The 27,144-nt window shown below is 43.2% G+C and overlaps 1 protein-coding gene across 13 annotated transcripts in view; it reads right to left on the bottom strand.

Moving 5' to 3' along the window:
* neo1a (neogenin 1a) overlaps window positions 1-27,144 on the bottom strand; it is a 163,070-nt gene that overhangs the window by 102,904 nt on the left and 33,022 nt on the right. For all 13 annotated transcript variants that reach the window (XM_087840664.1, XM_087840678.1, XM_087840694.1 and 10 more), the window contains exon 2: window positions 3,876-4,199. In XM_087840664.1, coding sequence (XP_087696790.1) covers window positions 3,876-4,199 — 324 coding nt within the window. The remainder of the gene's footprint in view (window positions 1-3,875; window positions 4,200-27,144) is intronic.

Genomic DNA, 27,144 nt, shown 5'->3' with positions numbered 1-27,144 from the left:
TTGTTGGGGAGAAGCCGGCCCAGACCTGTGTTCGGTCCAAGTACGCCACAGGAACGGCGGTTCGGGTACACTGTCGGGGAAAATCCTGGGGTTAGAGTCCCCAGGCTTGTGTTCGGTTACGGTGTTGTGCAAAAGAAAAGCAGTCGTCTGCCAGAGTAATTGCAAAAACACCGGTCCATCACAGGGAACGGTGGTTCGAGTCCACCGTTGATAATCACGTCTGCACAATACAGTGTGTGGAGTGACGGTATTTTAGCACTTTTCTGCCGGTAAGGGAAGAAGGCCATTGCAGGGGACGCTCTGAATGTAAAGGGAAACTGGATCCAGTAAAGCGGCAGACCTTCCACCAGGCGGCCAGAGACAAAACTCAATACGTGACTGTATGGTAAGAATTGAGTAAATGTGTAGTGTGTAAGATTGCAGAGAATGGTTGTGTGGGAAACGTTGATGTGTGTGTAAAAACAGTGAGAAATGGGGTTTCAAAATGTTGAAAATGGGGAACAAAGAAAAAAAAAAGAAAAAGAAAAAAAGAGAGGAGTGTAGAAATGTGTGTAAAAGTTGTTTCCAACTAGTGGGAGAGGGTGGTACTGCAGGCCACCAGCTCCCCTAGGGTGGACACACGAAAATTTCTTTTTTTAGCAGAATTGTTGATAAAAATAAGCAAAATAGGAAGAGGGTTTGGTTGTTTTTCAACGTAGAACAACTACACTCTCTCTGGGTTTTTAAGAAAGGGGAATTCAGAACCAGAGAGGGGAGATGTGTTGTTTTAAGCAATGAGAAGAATGATCAAAATGTCTCAGTGTGTCACTTGCAGGTGAAGAGCAGACCCGGATCAATTTTCCACATGCAGCAGTCGGAAGAAAATTATAGGTTAACACCATTAGAAACACTCAAGCCAAGTTTTGGCTGAATTGTTTTACAGCTTAACTTCCATGTGTTTGTCACCCTGAGAACACAAGCTCCAAGAATCTCTCCCTGAAGACAAGAAATGCAGTTTCAGAACAACGAGATGGATCTCGAGAGCTCACAGCAGCATCCTGAGCAGTGAAGAAAAGGTCCAGCAGCAACAGCTGTGCAAGACAGCGACAGCAAGGAGAAAAATGACATCATCATGACTGGATGGATGGATGTGCATTTCCAACGAGCTGCACCTTCACTGTGTGAATGGACTTTTGAAAAGACTGCTTGAGTTGGACATTTGCCACTTTCGGCGCAAAAATGGCAAAATGAGACCGTGGAAAACACAGGACAAAGCTGAAGGACAACTGACTCTCACTGGACTGCTGCAAGGGGGGAGATGAGATGAGACCACAGTGAAAGGAGCAGGGGACAACATGGAGGAAGGCTGGTTGTAGTGTGGGAATGAAATTTGGGTTTAGGAAACTGGGAAGAAAACGACTGCCTTGCGTGGAGAATTGAGAAGTGTCTGGAGCACCGCAAAAGGAGAGGTACACAAAAAAAAAAATAACACAAACAGAAAAATGCATTAATCCTACTAACACATACACACATGCAATGAAGCTCATGAAGACCAAATAGCATTTTAAGCATGCATTTCTGTTACCATCATCTTGTCCGGTTAGCTTAGTAGGTTAAGAAATGATACATAGACTAGTGAACTAGTATTATTTTTTGGGGAAGGATGATTGAATCAGCGGTGAACAGAATGCTGCGGGAGGGTCAGATGAGTGGGGACTAATAGATTATTGAGTTTCTGGTTTCTGATGTGTGGGGGAGGTCTTATCATGACACACATCTGGGTACATGGGGAAAACAAAAACTCATTTTCTAATAGAATATTGCTGTTGTGTGAGGTGTGTGACTGGTGGATGAAAGTTTTGGAGATTTACTTGGCTGATGCATTTTCTTTTGGTACCACTTTAAACCTGCCAATTAGTTGTTTTTGATCTATCATTCTAAGGGAGTATGCTTAGACAACTTCTAAACTAGGCCTTCATATTTTTTTGATTTTTAACAGTGCACTGAGATTTTTGTTTGGCAATTTTCTCTTTTTCAAGCAGGCCTGCAAGATCGGAATCGAAAGCGCTATACAACATGTTGATCAATCGCAAGTGAGCTTCTCCAAAATTAAAATGGGCTCGGGAGAAAGCCACTTATTTGGGACAATCAGAAAACAAGTCCCTGGCAAAAAGGATTCAGCGAGGTAATCCAGTCTAAATTCTTTTTTTTCCTTTTTGAAATGTCGTCATATTGCTGGCAGTAGAAACTTAATGCGACACAAGAGGTTCTGCTATCAGCAATAAACACGGGGATTGACTGGACTGACAAAAACCTGACTGACTTGACACCAATATGCAAGATTGCACCTCCACCCACAGAGCAAAAAGGGTGGATGTATGTATTTATGTTTCTTTTTGCAGGAGCAGAAAGGTGACAGCAACATCCTGGGTTGCATGGGCTTTTGAGCCGTGCTGACTTAACCTTTTAATTGCCACTTTCTGTGTCTTTGTGAATTTACCAGCGGTGTGTTATTCATGACCTTGTATTGTTTACAGTGCAGAGGTCACTGTGAGAAAGTGTGCATACAGACGCGCTGCGCTAACATCTATATCACTTTTTCCACAGCAGAGAGCATAATCATATGATCTAATCACATGATTTACAGCAGGACACACCACTGGCTAATGTTTTTCCTTACAACAGGGCCTGGAGTGAAGCTACTCTAGGGGAGAAGCCCTGAGAATTTTTAAGAGACAACGCACAACTTTATTGTGTATGTCTAATTGCGATAAGCTAACATAGGGCAAAAGAGTGTTTTTCCGGGGAAGTTTTCATTTTTAAATTGCAGGAACCGTGACATGAGGGATATGGAAGGACTGACTGAGGCGCAGATGCAAACTATGACTAGGAGAGAACGCTTCAAGTGGACCAGTGAGAAGCAGGGACCATCTGCAGGACAACAGACAAACGACAGTGGGCTTCCAAAGGATTGTCACGAGGAGATTTTGAACAGCAAAATCTTAAAATAAAATGAAAGAGTTTCGACGTTGACGCTGAGGAAGACAACTAAGGTGTACGACGTGCTCTGCCTTAAATCTACAGCCGCGTTGGAACAGAAATCGAGGGATGGAGAGAGCGTGCTAAGCTCCAAAAGTGACAGCGCAAGGAAGATCAGCGTTGGAATTATGACTCTGTAAATGGCACAGACACCAGGAGCCATGACTGTGACTGAGACTGACCACCTAATGCTGTTTCACTTTGCCATGCAAAGTACTTTGACACTCTGGAGAAGACTCTGTATCATTGTTGTTTCCATTTGCATGTGAGAGCTTAGATTGTGGGGAAGATTAAAGATGAACAAAGGGTGGTGGGAGAACAGTGAAGTGAGGATACACAGTGTGAAACTCCTTTAAGTGTACAATAATGTTGATGTGATATACAGAATGTCAGGAAAGAAATTCTGGTTTTAATGTGATTCTTGATTTTAGAATCAAAGGGTGGGATTGTAGAGGAATTTCTTTTACCTAGGTATTTAATCGCATTATGTTATTGTATTAACATGTCTGACACTCATACTTGAGACAAATGGTAGGGGGTGTAGCAAAGATGTTGGGGAAACAGGAACTCCAGAGGACCAGTCTTTTGTCTCTTGAGGACTCTGGGAAGTAGCAAAGGAGTGTGAACCTTAAGGTGTGAAACAGCTGTGTACTGCCTTTTGTTCCTGGAGAAGGTATTTAACTGAGAGCCATGCTAGGCTCAGGAAGACTCTGCTGACCCTGCCCCGTGGTCATGCAGGGGCTTCACAAGCTTGTTTGTATGTTCTTTGTGTGCATGGATTAAAGAATGTTAGCTACCGCTCACCGCTCGTCTGCAGGCTTTATTTAAGTGGAAAACTTCCACAACACAGTTCTTACCTGCTACAGAGAGGCGTGCCGTGCGGCTGGAAATGGATCCCAGGTTCTCAATGGTGGCAACACACTGGTAGGTTCCTTCGTCTGGCTTGTTATGTTTAGAGTGGACCACATGGCTGAAGAACAGCGTGCCGTTGGGCAGTATTTTTCTCCTCTCGTCTGAAACCAGGCTCATGAAGGTGCCGTCTTTCTTCCATTCGATGTGTGCCGGCGTGGCTGCGTCGCTGTGTGCAGAACAGTTGAGGAAAGCGGAGTTCCCCCGGATGGCCAGCGTGTCTTGGGGCTCCACGGTGAACCAGAAGGGGCTGAAGGGCTGCACTGCTGAAGCTGAGGAGCAACAGAGGGGAGAAGTGAGATGTCAACACGTCAGGTCCACTTTTCTCTGAGCACTAATGAAAATTAGTGAAATTCTTGCTGCTCTCCAGCAGCTTATCAGTGGGCGATGTGGCTTGAAGATCACACCACAATTATGGGGGCAGATTCATTATCAAGGATGCATTGCTCAACTTTCAACAGAATATCATTCTCTATCAGTCTAAACAGCTGATTAGCTGTGTATACGGTGGATTAAAAAGTCTGACAATTTGAGTTAGTGCTCTATTTCTCGTTTTTACATTGATTTTATTCTGAAAGTTCCTGCAGGAAGTGGTAATATATAACACTCGATTTGATGCTTCTTCTGGCTGGTTGCCAGGTCGCCTCCATTCTTTATCCACCAAACTACGCCACAGCTATTCACACTTCTTGTTAGTTGAAATGTAAACAGTGCTGATATTTCTATACAAGTTACTCTAAGAATTTTATTCTGAAAGTCCAGTCTCTTCAAAATAAAGCACATGTAAGTAGCAGGTGGTAAAAACCAATCACAATTTAACACGGTCAGATCATACCAGTTTATCCGTTTTGATTTCACTGATTTCAGCATGGATCTTCTTTCCGTAAGCTTCAGCTTCTTTATCGGATTACTAATCAGTAATCGAGTGTAACTACTATCAAAGAAACATGCTTGCGGTTAGGCTGCAGCAGAGGGTTGATGAAGGGTGCAAAATGCTTGCAATCACTCTGCTTTTTCAGTTCGGTCACAGCATATCCTAAGAAGTCGCTGACATCAATGGCATGTTTCAATGCTCACTCTAAAAATGACAGAACACTGCAGGACTCCAAGTGCCCCAAACACTGAATGAAGTGTTCCCGAACCAAAACATCTTTTTGTTCGTTCTATCTTTCAGCCAAAGTGCCTCGGCCTTATTCCAGAGCCTCAAAGAGGCTTTTTATTATGAAACCACAAGCCTCGCTGGAATTGGGCAAGAGGAACTGACAAATTTAACCAAGTCTAGCCTCCCTGGCAAGTTAATATCACGTCTTGCGTTATCATAAGTACAGCGTGCGGGGAAGGAGTAAACACGCAGGAAGGCGGCTGCCATTTCCTTTCCTCGAGCAGAAATGGTAACATCACATTGACACGAACAGTGCCAAAGTGAGAGTAAGTAAAATTGCTTTGCATTCACCTCATCCATTATTCAAGCACTCCCACTGTAAGAGTCACACAGTGGTATTGTTTAGATAAATAACACCAATTATCAGTTCTGCAGGGATGGGGCAGAGCTTGAAAAATAATTAAAGGGGTATGAAGGTATTTTAATAATTCAACGAATGGAGTGAAATAAGTGGCTGAGTGTTAAATGCAGTTTAAAATATGCCTGCTCTCTTCCAAGGAAATGGCATGTCTCTGGGGGAGAGGGGAGAGCAGAATGCGATAGAAAGAGATGAAGACAGAAAATGAGAGAGTAGTGTGAGAGCGAACGAGGGATCCTGTGTCAATAGTTCAGCTATTTAACTACTAGAAGATAATTTCTCTACCTTGTGGCGCCCTAGCGAGAGATCCAAGATTGAAGTAATATAATGCATGGTCCATTATGGTGGCAATATGAATGCTTGCCCTCTGTGCACTTAGTTGTCTTGAAAGCACAAACAATTACAGAGAAAATACAGTTGGAAAGTGACTGAACTAAATAGAAATAGATGCAAATAAATGTAAGCCGTTTTCCCACTAAACTGAGCAGTCAGACCCCACACTAATTCACTGATGAGTGGACCAGAATACTGAAGAGGAAGTGTGCCTGCATTCTGTCTCAGTGTACAGCAGGGACCCTGAACAACTGAATTGAGGCCTGATATATGAGCACAGTCCCTTTAGAAAGATCTGTGTTAGCAGTTACTTTACAGATATCCTCCTATGACTGCTGTGGCGCCATTTCACTGCAGTTGCGGAGTAAATTCAAGCAAAGAAAACTTTATTGGGCTGGGTAATGCACAGAGCGCGCAAGAGCTCAAAACATTTTGAAAATCCCTCCAGGCAGACGTGGAAGTGAAATTCAAGTGAATAAACAGCAGTAATGAATAAAATATACAATGTTCTAAACTAGCCCAAAACATTTCTAACTGCAGCTCTTAGGAGGCAAGTGAGTGGCTTCTAATTAGACTGAAGCAAGTAGCTAGTTTCAGGAAATCAATAAATTCACAGCGAGCCTGCTTACATATTGGGCAGAATGTGACAACACTAGCAAATGTGTTTGACTCATGGTGTATAGGACAGATGGAGAGAGACTTGAGGGAGGAATTCGTCACTCCAGCGGACCAAAAGCACCATGACATGCTTAATCATCTCTGCATTACACTGCTGGAACAGTTGGGTGTGTGGGGCTGGGCAGCGCGTCTGTGCCCAGGTTTGGCTGCCCTCCAGTCAAAAGAGCATCTTCAGCTGCTCTCTATCTGAGGGAAAAAACTGAATGGGCTTGAAGGTCCTACAAGCATCCTATCAGAGTCAAAGCAGCTGCCTTTAGCAGCTTTTCATCCCAATCGCAGAAACAGTAGGGGAGGGCTTAGCTTCGGCTCTACTTTTGAGAAAATGGCAAACCATCTGCATTCAGCTGCAGACACAACAACCAACGTCTGTGCACTGGGATGAACCAGGAGTGTAAGGAGTTTGATGGCAGGCAATCGGCTTTTTGGCAGCATCTAACTAATCTTCTGTTAGAATCTTTGACTCATTAACAACATTTCTGCTACTAATCTCAATTTCTCCCTCACATTACCTTCAACCGTTCCTGGCAGATGGCTTCCCCTCCCTGAGCCTGGTTCTACTGAAGGTTTCTTCCTGTTTGAAGCGAGTAGTTCCTTATCTATCACCAAGTGCTTGCTCATTTGAAGTCGTTGGGGTTTCATCCTATTATTGTAGTGTCTTTACCTTATAATACAAAGCACCTTGAGGCAACTATTTTTGTCATTTGGTGCTATATAAACAAAACTAAATCCAATAAAACTGCAAACAGATTCCAAAACAAGGATGCCAACGTTAGTGGCCAAAGTTCAAACGGGCGCGTTTCACGTAAAGGTGGGATTGTGTAAATCAATGCCGAACACCCTGGACTCATCTGCAGACTGAACAAATATTTTGACAAAAGGCGACAGCAGCATTCCAAACCGATGACTATATTTCATATTTCCGTCTTTGTAGCATGTAGAGAAACACAAGAATCATAAAAGAAGTTTCACATAAAGCGCAGTGTAGCCAGCATATAATTTCTCTCCTCTCGAAAGCAACTAAAAATAACCCACTCGAGGCAAATTTATCTCTTTCAAACTCCCTCAGATTATTTATAGAAAATAAGGGAAAATGTATGAAAGCACACAGAGCAAAATCCATATTTCACCAATTTAATGGGTCCCTTAGGAATAACAACAAAGTCCCCGTATCAATAAACAGGCTTCTGAACGTTAACCTAAAGCAATTCCAGCGACGTAAGGAGAAGCTGGAAAAACCACACCCGTGACCGATATTTAAAGGTTCACTAGCCTGAACTGTTCCTTGTAAAAAAGAGAGGAGGACAAGCAGAGCAGGGCTGGATGAGGCCAGCACCTCAGCAGGAAGCAAGGATCTCTATCTGCAACATGTGATAAAAAAAACAGAACAAACTAAATGCACAAACATCAGTATCTTAGAGTAAAGACAAGCTTCAACCTTTATGCCAGAGCTGAGGGAAAAAAGTTTACTTTTGACAGCTAACAAGGTTCCGAGTTATAAGCCTGGAAAAAAAAAATTGTAATGAACACAAATAGAACGAGCAGCGGCGTGCCGATGCACTGTGAAGTGCTCGCTGACAGAAAACTCAACAGAACTCATGTTCTCATACATCAAAGTGCAGAAAAACCAAACCCCGCTGAAACAGAACATAATGAGTAGAAGGAAGATCAGTTTAATTTGCAATGACAGGAATTTCTGTCTCTTGTATACATTTGTTTTTTGTCTTTCGCTCACACAGCCAGATGATGGCTATATGTTTCCCAGAGAAATGCAAAGTACACCTTTTAAATGTTTCTTACAATAGCACTGAAACACAGCGGGCTTTTAACAGCACAGCTGTAGAGTTAGAGGAGGAGAGAGGGGTCAGAAACCACATTACAGTGTGAGGAGTCTAATCTATTCGGGCCCCCATCCGTTTGTGTTTGATAAATAGAAACCTCCACACCAGGCAACCAGTGAGAATAAGTCGAGCGGAGAGCAAGGGGCTAGAAAATGGGCTTGTCTGCTTGATAAGCATGGGCTGTTACCTCTGTCCCAAATCCACTTTTCTCCGCAGTCATAAAAGGTTTGGGAGCCCAGCTTAAGGTGGTGCTGCGATATGCTGCAGTGCTCTCCCCCACTCGGATATGAGGAAGACAGAATGGAGATGTGGGGCTAGTGATGGATTTCCCCCACATCCTGACAATGTTAAAAAGCACGATTTCAGACATTACGGAGATTACTATCTAGGTGAGGGGTATATAAATATGTGTGTGTGTGTGTGTGTGTGATAACTAGTAAGCCACAACTTCTAGCTCTCTTTCCGTGAGAGTTTAGAAAAGTAGAAAAAGGTGTCTGCATCAACTGTGCGAGGTCATCTGCACTGATCCCAGATACCGGTTAACAATTTCAGCAAATTACAAAGTCAGCCTCGTAACATTTGGTGTGTTAAAAAATAAAAATAAAAAAAATCCCACTGAAGGCAGTAAAGAGTGGGTTGGTGAGGGTCTGCTCTCCGCACAAAGACCCCCTGTTCTCTCCTATTCTGCACTTGGCCCAGCAGGAAGCCTCCTCCCTCATTGACCCACCGCCTGACAGCAGTCATAGTGACTGCCCTCCTTATTGAGCCACTCTTGAGACAGAACAGAGCGCTCTGGAAGCCAGTCTCGTTTTCAACAACCGAGGCTCTTCTGTGGCCTGAACTTGGGACGAGGAAATCCTGGACATCATCAAAAGTAAAAACACTTTGCAGAGATTTGAAACCACTGGGAAATTACATCAGTAAAGGGCAAACAGTAATATGGATTCTGCTTGTTATCATTATGCTGCTTTCACGCTCTTTATAATATGTCACTGGATCTCTGGGCTGTAAGCTCTTTGTAAGAAAACAAGCCAGGAAAATCGTTAGTAGCGCATCGGAGATGAATGGAGGCCTTCAGTGCAGGTAAAGATAGATACAGGATGAAGGCCTTTTGTAATTTACCTGAGCACTTCAGGCTCTTGTCTCTGTGCTATTTCCATATCTCCACCGTTTGTTCTTCCAGGCAGAACATCAGGCTGCTTAAATGACACTAATGGAAATGGTTGTCTCTTCTTCCCTCCCACACTCTCCTGTGCTTTTCCTTCATCTTTGCACCCTGAGTCCGTGTCTCTTTCTGTGCAGTCTTTCATCCAGCTTTCTCCCAAAACTTTGCTCTAAAGCCCATCTGTCACCATCGAGGACCTCGGGGAAATAACCATGAACCTAAGATCGAGCGTGGTGGGACTAGGTGTCTGCAATGTAGAAATGGAGAAAAAGCTTATTTGATGCATGTATCTATTTAGTGGAAAATGTGTCCTTTTCAAATTAAGAAAACACAGCCTCCCGTCCGAATTAATGTGCTGGGCTTTACTTATATTAAATTAAAGAAATTAAGATTTATGTAGAAACTCTGTATTTGTGCTTTCTAGAGATTGGCCCAAATAATCTGACTATATGACTTTTACCATCTTCTACTATCTTTTACGATGTCAAGCTAAAGGAAAAGAGTTGGTGTTACAACCCCAGCACTCAACAATGCCTGATGAGCCTGATCACGGATACCACAACCCTCTGATTCTGGTATTCAAAGCATTCCCCGCAGCACTTCATGAAATGAGGAGTTAAGGCCAAGCCATACAGGGATGTACAAAATGACTGGGGTGCCTCGCTCACACACTGGCTGTCCTGCGCTGGCACCAACTCAACTGGCAGATTAAAAGAGAAAAGGATCCAATTTCTTCAGCTCAGAGTTCTCCGTTATCCTGTATACTGGCTGCCATGGTAAAGCTCCAGAGGCCCGGAGGCAACACGACAGGGTCACCAGTGAAGGAGGGTCACCGCAACGGCATCAGCTCTGGTTGCGCTGCAAACTGCCAGAAATTGGTAGTCTAAAACAAACGTCAGTCTCTTTTTAATCAGGTGGAGAAAAAAAAAAAAGATCTTAGTGAAATGATTCACTGCTTAATAGGATTAGCAAATAGTCTGAGTGCAAGACGCCGGCAAAACGTCAAATGTGGTCCACCACGGCCAACGTGAAGACATTAAGTGAAGGATTTTTATTCAGACCTTTTTACTCTTTACAGTACTGAATGTAATGGTGTCAGGGTATAGTATACCAGTGATTAATGACTACCTAATCCCACACAGGCACAACTGACCCCAACTTCCTGCTTAGTAGCAAAGGAGCTCAGTCCAAGACCACCTTGGAGCCTTATTTCAATGCACTGCCTAATGAGAGGCCTTAAAACCAGGCTCAACACCAAGTGTTAGCAAGAAACTGGATAATGTACAAGCTACGAGGAGGCCATATCGAGCGGCGCTTAGACCAACATTCACCATTCTGAACGTCAGTGGTAAACATTACTCTTTGGTTCACAGATTATATGCATGAGTGATTTAAAGAATTAGAACATTTGAAACTGATTTTTCATCATCTAATAAAGCATTTTAAGAGCAGCTGTTTGCAGGAGCATTTGATTTAAAGTAAGCGCCGACATCTGAAGCCTAAACATCTTAGTATCCATGCAGTGGCCTATAAAAAAAAGAGAGAGAAAAAAAAGTGTGTTTGTGTATTTTCCAAACATCAAAAGAGAATACTGGAAATTAGGTTATGAGGCAGTATCTGGCTTTTTTTTTTCTCTCATTAGTCCTACAAATACACACCTTTTATGTCACAGTTCAATGAAAATGCCAAGTGGTGATCAGCAGAAATAGTCTGCAGGGGAAAATCTCTTAAATGCACACTAATTCATGCTTTGCACTCATTAGTGCAGCATACATTTTTCATAGATGTTTACAACAATTACATTTGGAACCTGTGTTTCCAAAATATGCATATTTATATCCCTGTGGCATGCCTGTAAACAAAATATGTTCTTGACTGTGCATTCGGCTACATTACATACATAATTTTATATTAAACTTACTGGTTATTGAATTATATATCCACCGCTGTAGACTGTATTATGAACTCTGGTACAAATAAATAAACTAAATTAAACTGGTTTAAATTGGCAAAATGATAGAGGCAGGTATATTTCTTTCAGTAAAACTGGACACAAATACTGAAAATAGGAGGGGGAAAAAAGACACTTTAATGGAATGCTGGACAGAGCTTTCAACAGCCGAGTGTGATGAGGGAGACCCAGGAGGGATTGGTTGGATGGGGAACCCCCTCACCTCATCTGGTAGCGATAATTAACCAGTACTGATTGAGGCTCAAATTCCCTCGCTTATCAACCTCCCCCGTGGGCTCACAATGAAGGATTGGCCCACGGAGACGAGAGCAGCCCAGACAGGCATTCTTTGAGAGCTGGTCTTGAGATAGCGCGAGCGTTCGGTGCAAGAGAATGATGAAAAAACCCACTTTGCCTCACGCAAAGTAATTGGAACGCAAAATGGCAAGAACGAGCATGTTTCTCAGGCTAGATGGACACCCACAGAGCAGTTGGACTAAAGGTTACAACCATCACTTAATGCTTGCGTTTGAGAATTGGACTAACCTTTTCTGGCTGCTGAAAAAAAATGCTTTGAGAGAAAAAAAAACCTCACCATGGCAGCAGATGCCATTATCTGCAATTTTTAAGTAAAATGCCCTTTAAATTGCACTCTCAAACAAACTAACAACTGCAGAGACAAACGACGCGCTTAAAATACCACCAGAAATCAGCACATAGTACCAATCAGTACGAACCTTTGAACTGCAGTCAGAAAAGACAAACAGGAGGGGAAATCCATATCGTCTTTTGACCCATAAAACATCGCGATGTCATTCAAATAATCTGGTAGCATGAGACGAGCGACTCAAAAATCGGACAACATTGTCGAGTGCTGCTGTGAGCGCGACAAAGAAAGAATTGTGAAGATCTCATGTGAGATAGCATTGTACAGTAATAAAGCTGGAGTAACAATAATACATGGGGGGGAAGAAAGAAAAAAAAAGTGGAAATGTCTTCCAGATGCCTTGTGGCGATAAGTTATCTGATGAGGCTGTAAAACCAGCAAGCACTGGGCAAAACGTAGCCAGGAAGTAGTCGACACACCAGGCAAATTGGGGCCAAGTTCTGAGCAGCAACACATGAGATAGTCATCCGAGACAGAAAAGCACATTCATTTTGCCACCAGCTAGCTCCACCCTGTCCCCACCAACCCCCATACTGAAGAAAATCATGTGGCCGTAATGAGATATCCTAGAGATTTTTTAATGAAACACAATATTATATTCTCTTGCGCCTGTTTTTTCTCTCTTTCCTCAGCTATCACACTCACTCACACAAACATATACACACAGAGAAGAAAATCGATATAATCCTCTATGCCTTGCACAGTCAAACACCCGGCAATTTATCAGCATTGGATTTCAAAGTCTGGGTCTTTGCCTATTTCGTCCTTGACTCCTGTCATTTATTTGCTCTTTTTTTTTCTTGAGCACAACAGGAAGAAGTAGAGAAGGAGACGGGGTGTGTAGGGGTGTTTGGGAGGTGTGTGTGTGTGTGTGGGGGGGGTGGGGGGGGGGGTGGGCTTGCTTACAGTACAATTTCCACACACTCTACAGTTAAGTAGAGCGGTTGGTACAAAGAGCTAGAGATAAAAGTGCATGGCACACTGAACAACTCTGCCAGAGGTCACATCCAGCAATTCACTTGATCACAGTGTTTGGATCTGGCTCCTTTGAGTGGTCAAGTGTGGCCAATCTTCCTCTGATAAGTCAGATGCCAATTACCAGCCAAGACACAAAAACATTTCAAACTACCCCAGTTTCTCGTCTTGTCGAGATAAGCATCAGCATGCGAATTCTGCTAATTACAACGGAGCTGAGTCATAGTCCCCCCCACTTTCAAAGCTCCCTTTGAGACTTATTACACTGGCCTATTGCTGTCACATATAGATAAAAGACAAGAATTATTTTCCCATAAGAAAAGGGGGGAAAAGACACTAGCATTAACATGGTTGTCAGTTTCTTCTCACAAAAGAACTTGAAAGTTTTTCTTCTATGCAATAATCCCACAGCTCTGCCTTTAACATAGAACAAGATCCTTACAACTAAAAACATGCATTTATGAGGATTGTGCATTTATGAGGATTGTGCATTTATGAGGATTGTGCATATATGCGGGACGACTCTTTTTTTTGTTCTTTTCAGACTGGCTTCAAAGTAGTTGACAGAGAGGTGCAGTTAGTGGGCTGTTGATAAAAGGGAAGCCAGTCGCTGCGTGTTCACAGCGATTTGGAGGAAACCATTTAACACTGGAGTACGGGAAAGATCAAAGCCTTCGAGCCAACACTGGGAGGGAGACTCAATTACTATTTTACTTGAAACCGGATGCTACCCCTCTAGAAGAGACCCTTAAATAACTCTGGAAAAAAAATATCCATGGCAGCTCGGAGAAGTGGGGACTCGGGAGGGAATGCTATCTGAAGACAGTGCTGTAATAACGGTGGAGTTAAGTGCGGTTACAGGGGTTAAGTGTTTGCACCAGGGGCATAGTTAGATTACAAAATGAAGATGCTGCGTGAGGCATGAAGGTCTCCTAGATATTATTACTGTCGTGTACGAGATAGCAAAGCTGCCTTTTAAATGATGAAAGCACCTTTTTTTTCCCCTTTTGGGAGAGTAGCAATTTTTTTTTTTCACCTTACACTTCTGGCCTGCAATCATAAACCATTTTCACACATGAACTCCAGACAACAGCCTGAGATATTGTTCGAAGTTGCCCTGAAAGACGTGTAGCAGACATCAGGAGATTTTCTGTCAGATGTGCTGGGCTTTATTCAAACCGATGAAGCCGGTCTAACGTCATGCCTGACCCATTCAGACATCTTCCTTCTCACATGCAGTTCATGTGTCAAATACAGATATATTTAGGGCAACTCTCCAGTCACTGCAGATATCATCCTATAGCCCAGCTGAACCACGACACACACACATTACTGATCTGACCCTTATTTACTGGGATTAACATGCTGCCTTTCAGGGGACATAGAATAAAGGGACGGGATGTGCTTTACTCAAATTTACTTACTAAATCTATCAGCAGCAGCTATGAGTCTTTTTCATAATCACACCAAACTCATTGATAATTGCCGATGCAGATCAGTGTAACTCACTCTTCTGCAAAAAAAACAGAGATAAAAAAAGCATGTGAAAGATGCCAAGAACACAAAAAACTTTACAGAGACAGACCTTCAAGGATCTCTCTGTTTACAACCTACGCTGGGTATTTTGCAGTGACTAGTGTAAATGGGCCAGAACTTATTATAGTTCTTTACACCCATTCATACAGCGGTGTATTCTGTGCTGCTTTCTATTACACATGCAATCACAATCTAGTGGATTGGGGTTCAATATTTTGCCCAAAGAAACTGGGAACTGAACCACCGACCTAACTACGGAGCCAGACAATGCCAGTGGGCCAAGGATTGAGATGAAAGATAACTAGAAATATAATCTGTCCAGCATGTCCTGGATCTACCGCAGGGTCTACTCCTGGTAGAATACCTCCCCTAGGAGACCCCCAGGAGGCATCCTGTTCAGAAGTCCAAACCACCATAATATGGTGGAGTAGTAGTGGCTCTACTCTAAGTCCCTCCCAAATAACCAAACTCCTCATCCTATGAATAAGAAAAAGTCCAGCCACCCTTCAGAGGAGACTCGTTTTCACCACTCGTATCCCTGATCCCAGAGCTTGATGCCGTGGTTGAAGGTAGGATAAATCAGCCGCTCCAACCCGTCAGTCACTCTCCCCTCACTCATGAACAAAGTCCACGCCCACCCCTGACATATAAAACTCCTCCACTTCAGGTTTAATCCTCGCAAAATGGGTTTTCTGCTCATACAGTGGGGCAAAAAAGTATTTAGTCAGCCACCGATTGTGCAAGTTCCCCCACTTAAAATGATGACAGAGGTCAGTAATTTGCACCAGAGGTACACTTCAACTGTGAGAGACAGAATGTGAAAAAAAAATCCATGAATTCACATGGTAGGATTTGTAAAGAATTTATTCGTAAATCAGGGTGGAAAATAAGTATTTGGTCACCTCAAACAAGGAAAATCCCTGGCTCTCACAGACCTGTAACATCTTCTGTAAGAAGCTTTTCTGTCCCCCACTCGTTACCTGTATGAATGGCACCTGTTTGACCTCATCATCTGTATAAAAGAAACCTGTCCACAGCCTCAACCAGTCAGACTCCAAACTCGGCCATGGCCAAGACCAAAGAGCTTTCGAAGGACACCAGGAAAAGAATTGTAGACCTGCACCAGACTGGGAAGAGTGAATCTACAATAGGCAAGCAGCTTGGTGTGAAAAAATCAACTGTGGGAGCAATCATCAGAAAATGGAAGACATACAAGACCACTGATAATCTCCCTCGATCTGGGCCTCCACGCAAGATCTCATCCCGTGGGGTCAAAATGATCATGAGAACGGTGAGCAAAGATCCCAGAACCACACGGGGGGACCTGGTGAATGACCTGCAGAGAGCTGGGACCAAAGTAACAAAGGTCACCATCAGTAACACACTACAACGGCAGGGAATCAAATCCCGCAGTGCCAGACGTGTTCCGCTGCTGAAGCCAGTGCATGTCCAGGCCCGTCTGAAGTTTGCCAGAGAGCACATGGATGATACAGCAGAGGATTGGGAGAATGTCATGTGGTCAGATGAAACCAAAGTAGAACTTTTTGGTATAAACTCAACTCGTCGTGTTTGGAGGAAGAAGAATACTGAGTTGCATCCCAAGAACACCATACCTACTGTGAAGCATGGGGGTGGAAACATCATGCTATGGGGCTGTTTTTCTGCCAAGGGGACAGGACGACTGATCCGTGTTAAGGACAGAATGAATGGGGCCAAGTATCGTGAGATTTTGAGCCAAAACCTCCTTCCATCAGTGAGAACTTTGAAGATGAAACGAGGCTGGGTCTTCCAACATGACAATGATCCAAAACACACCGCCCGGGCAACAAAGGAGTGGCTCCGTAAGAAGCATTTGAAAGTCCTGGAGTGGCCTAGCCAGTCTCCAGACCTCAACCCCATAGAAAATCTGTGGCGGGAGTTGAAAGTCCGTGTTGCTCGGCGACAGCCCCAAAACATCACTGCTCTTGAGAAGATCTGCATGGAGGAATGGGCCAAAATACCAGCTACTGTGTGTGCAAACCTGGTAAAGACCTATAGTAAACGTTTGACCTCTGTTATTGCCAACAAAGGTTATGTTACAAAGTATTGAGTTGTATTTTTGTTATTGACCAAATACTTATTTTCCACCCTGATTTACGAATAAATTCTTTACAAATCCTACCATGTGAATTCATAGATTTTTTTTTCACATTCTGTCTCTCACAGTTGAAGTGTACCTCTGGTGCAAATTACTGACCTCTGTCATCATTTTAAGTGGGCGAACTTGCACAATCGGTGGCTGACTAAATACTTTTTTGCCCCACTGTAGTTCTTGTCAATGTCCACAGCATAATAGATAATATTAGAATTCAATATGTATTCTAATCACTGCATCAAGAGCAATAATTGCAGAATGTTCAGAAAGAAACTTTTGAAAGTGAATCGTTTTATTCCATGCTCTTTAGCAGACGGGCAAATCGGAGGAGACTGGTGCTTGGTAAGTGTGTAAAAGTCAGGCTTAGTAGGCGGAATGAAGCTATCTGTTGATCCTCTCATTCCTTAGGAACCACCTGCTGTTTCTTTCAGTCGGCGGGACTGGCTTTTCATGCATTCATTTCCATACAACTTGCCCACTTCTGTTCAACCATTACACTTTATTGTTTGCACCTTTGTTCCACTGTAACCAGCTTTCCTCTCCTTTATGCTACGCCGCCGAGTGTGAAGCCCGTGCCAGTCTCTAAGGATGTAAGTACAACAAAAGCAGTTGGAGGATGTGGCACCAGTGGCACGAATGGGAGGTGAAGTATAGCATGAATATCATAAACAAGGCATCGCATCACCACACATGCTGACAAAAAAACACTGCATTCCTGGTCACGGAGACTGAGTTTCTCAATAACACATGCATGTGACCTGCATTGCTGCCCATTCCATACCGCAGCTCTGAAGGGCCCTTCTTTCTTTCTCCTGCCCACCGGAGGCTGATCGCTCATTACCGAGTGAGCTTATCTCTGCTCTCAGTCCTGTCGGCTCAGACAGCGGGAGCTTCCCAGGCTTGATGTGGATGCTAATGTGGATCATATTGCAGGTGAGGAAGAGGCAAACTGATGTGACAACAAGACAGAGTAATGGGTCTTTTTGTTGGGCAGTCAAGACTTCAAGGGAGGGGGAAAAAATAAAATAAAACGGGAGGACACAGCAAGGTGAATGTCACTCATGGCACATTTGTGCGAACATCTCAGACAGAAAAGGCGAGGGGAGGGGGGTGGGGCGCACTCATTTGTTTACAAAAAGAATTATGGCTACATGGCCTCAATCGGTCTGGTTTAGATAAGAGCTGAATGAGAAAGGTGCTCGTGTCCCAGCAGCCACAAAAAGGACTGTGATTCAATCTCAGTGGCTATCGTTCCTCACTATCCAATCCCTTCCACGACAGTATCACGGTGTAAACTATGCGGTTTATTCCTGAAACACGAATGCTTGCGTTACCATGATATGAAAAGATGAAACAGTAACTGAATTTAGATGGAAAATGTCACCCTGTTGGCTTCATCTAACAAAAGCTGACTGTGTATCTTAGTAAAGGCCAAACAGATTTACTAGCAGTTTTTGTTTCCCTGTGCAAAAATAGCCACGGGCATGGTGTGCATAGCAGTTTTGCCACAGTTAAACCAATAGCAACCCGGCTTCACCAAACCATACGTAACAGATGTCGATGCGTGTTTGAATACTTCTGATTGAAATCAACAAAAAGCTGCTGAGTTTCCGTAGCGATGGCTCGGTTGTCTGCGCCAATTACGCCATCTAATTCCCAAATCAACTACGGCACCGCTCGAGCCGTAAAAGAGTCCTATCTGTGCAGCTGCTGGTGCGTCTCCGTCATCAGGTTAGATAAATGAATCCCATTTCCTGCACACTGACGGACTGCATCTCGCCTCTATTGTGTGACGTGATAACGTGCGTGCGTGATTGTACTGCCTACAAAGCAACACATTTAACCCATCAAAGAGAGACCCCTCCCTCCCACCTTTCTTTCTGCATCTATCAGGTAGCTCTCACAATAAAAACACAGGAAGCGGAGACCGTGAACACTTGACACAGGCTTGTCCTGTGGCAGATCTGATCAGAGTACAGCTGAAATTCCCTCTTATCTGTCAGTAACGGTGTGTAAACAGTCAGCCACAGAGCATAACCAGCTTGTGCCCAACTGTTTACACTATATCATAAGCAGACGTAATCTCTCCCTGAGCAATCTGGGTTTGAGTTACCGCCCACCTCCACCACCAGTCCTCAGTCCCAGTCCTTTACTGAGCCTCAGAAAAAAAGGCTCAGTAATTCTAGTGTTAAAGAAGCAAAAAAGGAAAAAACCAAACAAAAACATTCCCAATAAGGCTTGGGTGAAGTTTCGTCACTATTGGCTCAAATGTGGCGGTCAAAACTGCCTGCACCTTAAGCTTTCTTATCAATCTTACCAGGGAGGCTGGTATCAAAGGACCATCAATAAAAGATGAGAGGATTATGTATTTAATATGCTACATATAGCTTACGTGGTATTGCAGCCATAAATAATTCACTGTCTAGATAGTGTCCTGTATATCGCTGAAGCAACACTTTTCCTCATGTTGAGGCTCAGTTGACAGCCTTCTGTCAAACGCGACCTGCACACAACATCAATTGTGAAATTCTTATTGAGAACAGACTTTAAAGTTATGATGAATTGAGTGCATCGAGCTTTAAAGGTATTGACCCACTCTGTGCTCACAAACTGCATTGTGCTGCATTGCTACCCAAACAACAGCGTTTCTCAATGATTTCATCCTTAAGATCCCGGCGCATAACGAGACACTACGCTCCGGCGAGCGCTGGGGTCTGGCTGCATTATCCATGTCTCAGTTAAGCAAAGCTGCTGAGTAAATAAGTGGCTGAGTGGCAGTAACTGATGAGCAGTAATGATTTGTGTGCAGTGCAGTCTTTCCCCCCGAGGGCTTCATGCACACCACCCCCAGCAAACCCACCCAAACACCACACTGAAGCAGGAGCTGCAACCAGAGGGGGCAATCTCTGGCCCTGAACCCATCTAATCCTCAACACAAGACTAGGGCCCCTATAAGAGTGTGTGTGGGTGTGTGAAAGCGTGTATTTTTTCAAGAAGCGCATAGCAGTACCCCATGAATTTATAAATATACAAGTAGCTGCTGTAGCCGATCAGCTCTGCGTATGTGTGCGCGAGTATATGGAAGGCAGGCTGACTGAGGTTAGGACAACACATCTGCTGGGAAAGAGTTGTTTCAACCATGCAGATTGGCCATTAGTAACAAACGGGCCGAACGCAGTCATGTCCACCGTAACCATTCCTCATCAAACAATTTACCTCGATCGTCAGCTGGGACGACGCACGAGACTCTAAGCGCTAAGAAAACAAAGACACTATTAGCCAGCACAAATAGTTTTCATATTTAATAGCTTCCCTCGACCAGAGTGCTTCTCGACACGTTCCCTTGTCTGCTCTATCATGCCTGGGTGTTTGCTTAAATTATTAATGCTGGCCTTACAGGCTGCAGGTTAGCAAGGAAGAAAGAAAAAAAAATAGGTAGGGCGGTAGGATGTAGTGCGCCGGGGCCACTTCAGACCTTGTTTACATGCTTGTGGGGATTGTGATTGAGTGTTCACCTGCTAATCGCCCACAGTGATGCCAGCTGTGCTGACACGGTGGCTGTGGATTTACTTGTGTACCCAGGGCATTTAATATACATGCGTGTCCTCTAATTTAGACACAATAGAGGTGTAAATCCACACGCGGAGGATGTGAAATTTAAGGCACAGGTTCTGTGATTAAAAACAAGCACAGCGGGAAAGCTGGAAGTGCACATGCCGAGAGTGGCTGTGGTCAAGCGATACGAGGAGCTGGTCTGCCCCTTGGTATTAGCTCACAACATAGAGCCTAATTATCTTCCTGCACATGTAACAGGCTCTGCTTTGTGCTGCTGGTTACTCGGACCAAAATTAAAAAATAAAATAAAATAAAAACTGTCAAAGAGCTTTGTTAACATCTAGGTTCTGGTGGCGACACTCAGAAGAACCTTTACCTTTAGCTTCACTTGTTATTCTTTTCTTGCTGAATTCCCATAAAAGGTGACGCGCATATGAAAGCAAAAAGAGTAACTGACTTCACAAAATTACTGTGGAGAAATGAAAAGCTTAGAAATATCCGTGTTCCAGTGAAGGCAAAGGCACACAATTTTTATAAAGAAAAACAAGGTTATAGCTATGTGTCACCTTCTGTGTGAAGCCAAGAGCTCCATGTTCATAAAGAAGTGAACACTGGGCCACTAGGGGGGAAAAAAAAGAGGATTTTAATGACTTTATTTAACTCCTGACAGCACTCTGGGCCGACTCCAGCTCCACTTTTGATGGGTGGTACGGATGCAGGGGGCACCTTTGTTCAAGCTTGTAGGCTCTGGCACTTTAGAGAAAAGTGAAACTATGAGAGTAATTTAGCAGAGCAGCGTGTGTGTTGTGTGCAAGTGTTATAAGCTGGGAAGGGTTGAGGCACGGGGACTACTTTTATCCATATCCATTTGATTTCCTGTCATGACCACAGACAGCACAAAGGGGTAATGGAAGACCCGTCCTGACGGGGGATTATGGTAATGGGCACCAAAGCAAAACGAAGCAAAGCTGCCGTCCCTGTTGCACTGAACGCACAACTTGTTACGAAAATATGCACAAATAATTAAAAACTCGCTAAAAAAACCCTACAAATATTCACAAACACCTGAAGGCATGAAAAGCTTGTTTTCAGTTCCTCACTCTTTGACTGCCTTAGAACACATTTTCTGTCACATGAACCTGTTTGTACATGCCTCTGGGAGCGGGATAATAGGCTTTGACGCTCAATCTATTTTAGGGTCTAGCCAAAGCACTGGCAACTGTGCACCATCACAGCCTAATACTGTACATGAAAGGCCTGAATGAATGATGAATCCATCCATTAGCGTGAGGCTTCTGGAATGTTACAAGAGCCCGGGTTCGGTTTTCTCCTTTCCTTTCTGCATTTGCGGGAAGAGAGCAGGAGCGGCTGTCATGCTGAAAGGCAGGGGTGATAATTGGTCTTTGCTCTTTTGATGTGAAGACAACGCCATAATCCGTCTTAATCATATTAAGGGGACCCTGCTTGGCCAGCAAGGGCCATCTAGCTATAGCCAAGATATAGGTAATGTCTTTTGCCGTCAATCTGAACACGCAGTAAAAAGCAACATGATGTCCTTTCAAATAGCGGTCATTAAGAAAATTACCCTCTATTCTAGCTCTTGTTTACTTTTAATATCTAAATTACCCACAGGTGTCCCTATATTCATGCATGACATCATCTCAGCGTCACCTTTCCAGCATTTATCTTTGTACTCAAAAGCCCATCAAAGGTGAAAGCCTTGATGAAAAGGCTTAAACGAGTTCTTAGAGCATACAGCTTGTCATGTCAGCAGGGGGACGAAGGACAGAGACAAGAGAATGAGACAGCCTGGGACCATGTGTCCACACCCTGGGGGCTCAGCCAATGATCTCACTGGCCTGGGAGGCCAATATGGCATTTCCTGCCGGCACCCTGGTGCTAAGCACTGGGCACACCATAGGACGTGTTATGGGCATATGGCAGCAGCGCTCTCTCTTTAGCATGCTAAGGATTTTCCTATTGATTTTCACAGTGGCATTTTTCTTTTCAAATTAGTGGTTCATCCCATTTTCCAAGACCAAATTACCACTTGCAATTATGTTTCATCAGCTCACAAGAGAGCCGAACATCGAAAAGAATTGATTCAAGTAGTTAGCAGACATGTCACGTGAATACATTAGAACACCTGGTAGGGATTTAGACATTGCAAACAATGCTTTGTCAGCCATTTAGAGACGGAGCTATTTAGAAACATAACCAAATACCTGTGAAGAAAAGAAAATGCTGAAAAAAAACAACTGTTGTGTGCATGTCTATGAGGAATACTACTGTAGAGGTCTCAGGTCCAGCAGTATTAATCCCTCAGCGCCCCAGCATGCCCCCCCCAACAGCAAAGGATGTAAATTATAACTACACACTGACATAAACTACCACACAATGCACTCTTACAGTGAAGAGTTATTGCTCCAAACCACATAAACATGCTGTCCAAGACCATCAAGCAACAGAGTCTGCTTCTCCTCAATGTTCTTTACTGTGAGACACATAACAGCCTTCCTCAAAGTACAGACTTCTTGCCCTGACATCTTTCTCCAAGCTGCACTATACACCAATAAACATTTATATTGTCAGCTGAATCACTGTCAGAGTCTGGTGTAATAGACCCAAAAGAGCTTGCTCTCTCCGTCTCTCTCCCTCTCTCAGATCCCATGTAGGCTAATACGTTACTATGTTTTCTTACTGTTCAAGGGGTTGGTGTAGAAACAAGAATCTAGCTTTACACTCTAATCAGCATCAGAACAGAGCTGCTAAAAATATCCCTTCTGTTCTATCTGAAACGACCAAGATTTAATATTACTAGGAGACAGGAGTATTTATCTACCACAACTACAGAGCAGATTTAATTATTTATGACATTATTATTTAGCCGGTTGCCCATAAACACATTGTAAGCTTTATTTTATGGCTCTAATTTACCTAAAAACGTGCCTGGGGATTTGCCCCATTGCTATGCAATAAAACTGACAAGTACAGAATACTGGGAGCGTACCAGCTATGGTCAGCTTCTGTCAGATGTCAGATGTCACATTTACATGCGTTGCAAATGTAACACTGCAAAAAAAGATTCTTGTTCACCATAGTCACCCTCTCGTCTGAGAGATCAGACTCAGTCTGGTCTCAGTTACTTGTGGCTCATTAAGTTTTATTCAGTGACAAAAAAATAAATACATTTTTAAAAACTGCCAGTGCACTTCTGATTACCAAACTTCTTTCTGGAACAGCCAGTATTCAGTCAGGCTGAGATCTGTCCGGGTTGTTTTGTTGCTAATGTTATCAGATTATTTCCAATGTGATATTCCAGATTTGGAACAATGCTAATTATGAGATTTAAATTAATTTGCAGGCAGCAATTTATTTTCAAAAGAACCAGCTTTTAATCCGTGTGGGCATTGTCAGCCTCCAAAGTGGCGACTGTGTCATGATCCCCGACATAATCGTCCAATCACACAGGCCCCGTGTGCAAGTGTGTGTGTGTGTTCAGTGTAGCTCAGGAGATGAGGAGGAGGATGGGGAGGGAAGTGGTGCTCTGGCATTGTTGTAGGAATCAAATAGCGTTGCCATGGCAACCCTCTGGCAGTGGCAGCCTCTTTGCAGTAACCAGAGAGTAAAGACCCCTAGGGAACCCCTCACCGCCCTCCCCTCCTTCCCCTCAACCTTCTAGCCTCAGGCACGTTTGTGGAGGGGTTGCAGGGATCCGATTGGGGGTGTCTGGCACGGATAAAGGGGGTAACCTTTGAGCAAAAGCGACCAACAGTTTCTCTGCCCACTTGTATGTTCTCGTCATCTCAAAACCCACTTTTGATTTTCATCTCCGAGTTTGCTTTCAAACATCAGCGTCCAACACAATGAGCCAGAATCAGAGCTGGAGCCTGTTGATAGACATTTGGAGAGCTACAGAACAGAAAGGGAGGAGGAGCCCCACTCTGTTTGAAAGAGAGAAAAAAACCTTGCCGTCTGTGTGTGTGTGTGTGTGTGTCTGTGTGTGTGTACATTGACTCACACACTCTCCCCACCAACCCCCTCCCCTTCCTAACACAGGTGGGTATTGTCTGCAGCATGGGGAGCTCCTGGCAGCTGGCCAGATCAGCTCAGGCGCTGGGCTAGTCCTGCTTCAGTCGACTGGCTCTGCAGGTCCACCATGGCAAACTAAATGCTCACTCCATAAGCAGCTTTTAACCATTTCATATCCATCAGTGCTTCGCAGGAAACCACCTTAACTTGAATACCTGCACCCAGGTCAGAGTTAGAAAAGGAAAAACAAGTCCATGTTGGAAAAAACAGTGTCTTCTACTTATTTCTTAAAGTAATGACAAATCTAAATCTAAATAAATTCTGCAACTGGTTTTCTTTGTCCCCTCCTCTGCCCAAAACTGTGCTCCCAACGGTTTCCTGGGCAGCTCTTCATGCTTCCAAAGGAGTCCTACCGACTGTAGAAAGAACTCTGTGAAAAGTATATTCAGTGCCCTTTGTTCCTTTGTGGCAATGTCAGTCAGTGTAAAAAAACCCAACAAAAAACGCCAACGGGGGTGCAGGGGTGTTAATAAAAAAAGGTCACTAATTAACCCATTACCATGTGCCAGCTAGCTACTGTTTCAAATATACGATACAAGGCGCTTTTAAAATAAAAGAAAAAGAAAGAAGACATACGACTGATTGAACCATTTTGATAAATAGCGGAGCACAATTTTTGCAAACAGCATGCGGGATAAGAATAAGAGAGGATTGTATAAGATAACATTAGCATAGCAGAGGCACAGCAAATGATGCAGACCTTCATGTGATCGTATGGGTTCACCGAGGACATGGCTACTTTGGTTTCCACAGCAACTATGGTTTTGTACCAAGACAGCCCACCACAAGGCACATAAGGATTACTTTGAGCTGTGAATCATGCAAAGCTACTCTAACAGCTGGAAAAGAGCCCTATGAATGCTTTTTAAGATTCAAGATTTGAACTAAAAGTTCAATTAAATGTGACCAAATCTGAAAGCAGTTTTTAGCAAAAACATCTATTATTATTAAAGTCAAAAAGACATTTAATATTTCATTGAATAGTTTTGATAAACTTTTACTACACACATACTGTATTTATACTTTATGCAGAATCTAATTTTTAAAAGTGCAAATGCGGAATTTGAAAGTGTTCACACATGCTTGTTGACATCAATCACGGATAATAAATAAACTAAAAAAAAAATTCTGATAAATATAAATGGGCGTCTAAGGAATTTATCATTGATTTAGTCTTGAACCCAAAGACCTGCGAGCTGTAGCTGTAGCCTCTGGGTTTTTATACAGAATTTAATTGACTAGCTGTCAAATTTAAACATAAAAGGCACTTGGACTATATTTTCAAAGTAATCAACAAGGTCAGCGTCGCTCCGTAATGTGTAATGGTATGCGGCCAACACAGTAGGTCATAAAATTGCAATGTAAGGATGTGCAATGTTTAAGGCTGCAGTTGGTAATGCAGTCAAATAGTAAAATTGTCTTTTGGTAAACAACATGTCACCAACAAGTAATAACTTTTCAGCTCATTGTGATATATTATGCACTGACAATGGTCCCTGGAGGTAAAGTTTCGAGTTGTAAGAGTTACAGCGGGAGAGAAAGATTTCAATACGATGATGGAAAAGCTTTTTCTTCCCTTAAGTCTTCAAAAAAAGAAAAAAAAAGCTAGAAAAAAAAACTCTGTAGGGCATTTGGACATGGCTTTTTTTCTCAATTTTAATTACAGGCCTCTTGTCAGACAGATCTCCCTCCAAGAGCTATAAATTGGAGGGAGGTGGTTGGAATAGAGACTGAGCAACTCTTTTCCCAGTCTTCGAGTCTCTTTCACTTTTCACCTCACAAACATGCAACAAGCCAAAGCATGCAGACATACACGGTGGCTTGAAACACGGTGACTCGTAAATGCAAAGAACACACGGAACGTAACAGGATATGGCAGAATGCGAACATGAGAGCTGCACTGGCTACAAAACCAGTATGCATCGTCCACTGCTTATTTCGAGCCTTCGCCCACCCACACGCCTACATGTACCCATCATCATCATTAATTAAAGCGCAAAATCTTGTAGTAGCAAAAACACAACATCCAACAGAGTCTGTGTGTACACAAGTCCAAGTAAAACAAACACTATATCTATTTATCGCTATATATAAATATAACTTAATATGAACAGAAAAACGAAATATACCGTCAATCTCATTTAGATTAGCTCTGTGGAACCAAAAGACATCTTGACATTCACTCTGGCTCAAATCAAGACAAATGTCCAGACCCCTGTGTAACATTTTCCTCATGTGTCCCTGTGTGCTCTGCCCTTCATCAAATAAGGCTGCAAAATGAATAACAAATAGCCATATGGTGCAGGGTTTGTTTCGACAACTGATGGTTGCGCAATAAAGTGACACTGACGATTTCCAATTTCCTAGGACACCCTGGTGTGGTTTAACAATTTCCTCTATTACACGTGTCCCGTGACATCTTCTGCGCATAAATCGGGCTGATATTAAGGTCAATATGGAAAGGCGGTTTTAATAGGAAAGGAGAACATGAATTTCATGAGGCTTGTGTGAGAAGGGGACTGAGTACAGAATGATAAACTGACCCAACTTTACAGCACTCCTTTGGGGTTAGTACCTGAAGCACATTTGCTTAAATTTCCAAATTGTTGTGCAATACTATAAAAATAATGTGCGCCGAAATCATCGTCCAAATAGCAAAAGAAATCCAGTATTATCCTTTTCATATTATTAAGCGTTTCTTGGGTGTAAGTGTAAACTGTTAGTGAGCAAAGTATGAAAAAAAAATCAGCAGCCTTTTTAATCAGATCCTCTG

This window comes from Neolamprologus brichardi, chromosome 1 (genome assembly GCF_056152115.1).
Source record: "Neolamprologus brichardi isolate AB-2024 chromosome 1, ASM5615211v1, whole genome shotgun sequence".
Classification (NCBI taxonomy): Eukaryota; Metazoa; Chordata; class Actinopteri; order Cichliformes; family Cichlidae; genus Neolamprologus; species Neolamprologus brichardi.
This window is presented reverse-complemented; position numbering and strand designations above follow the sequence as displayed.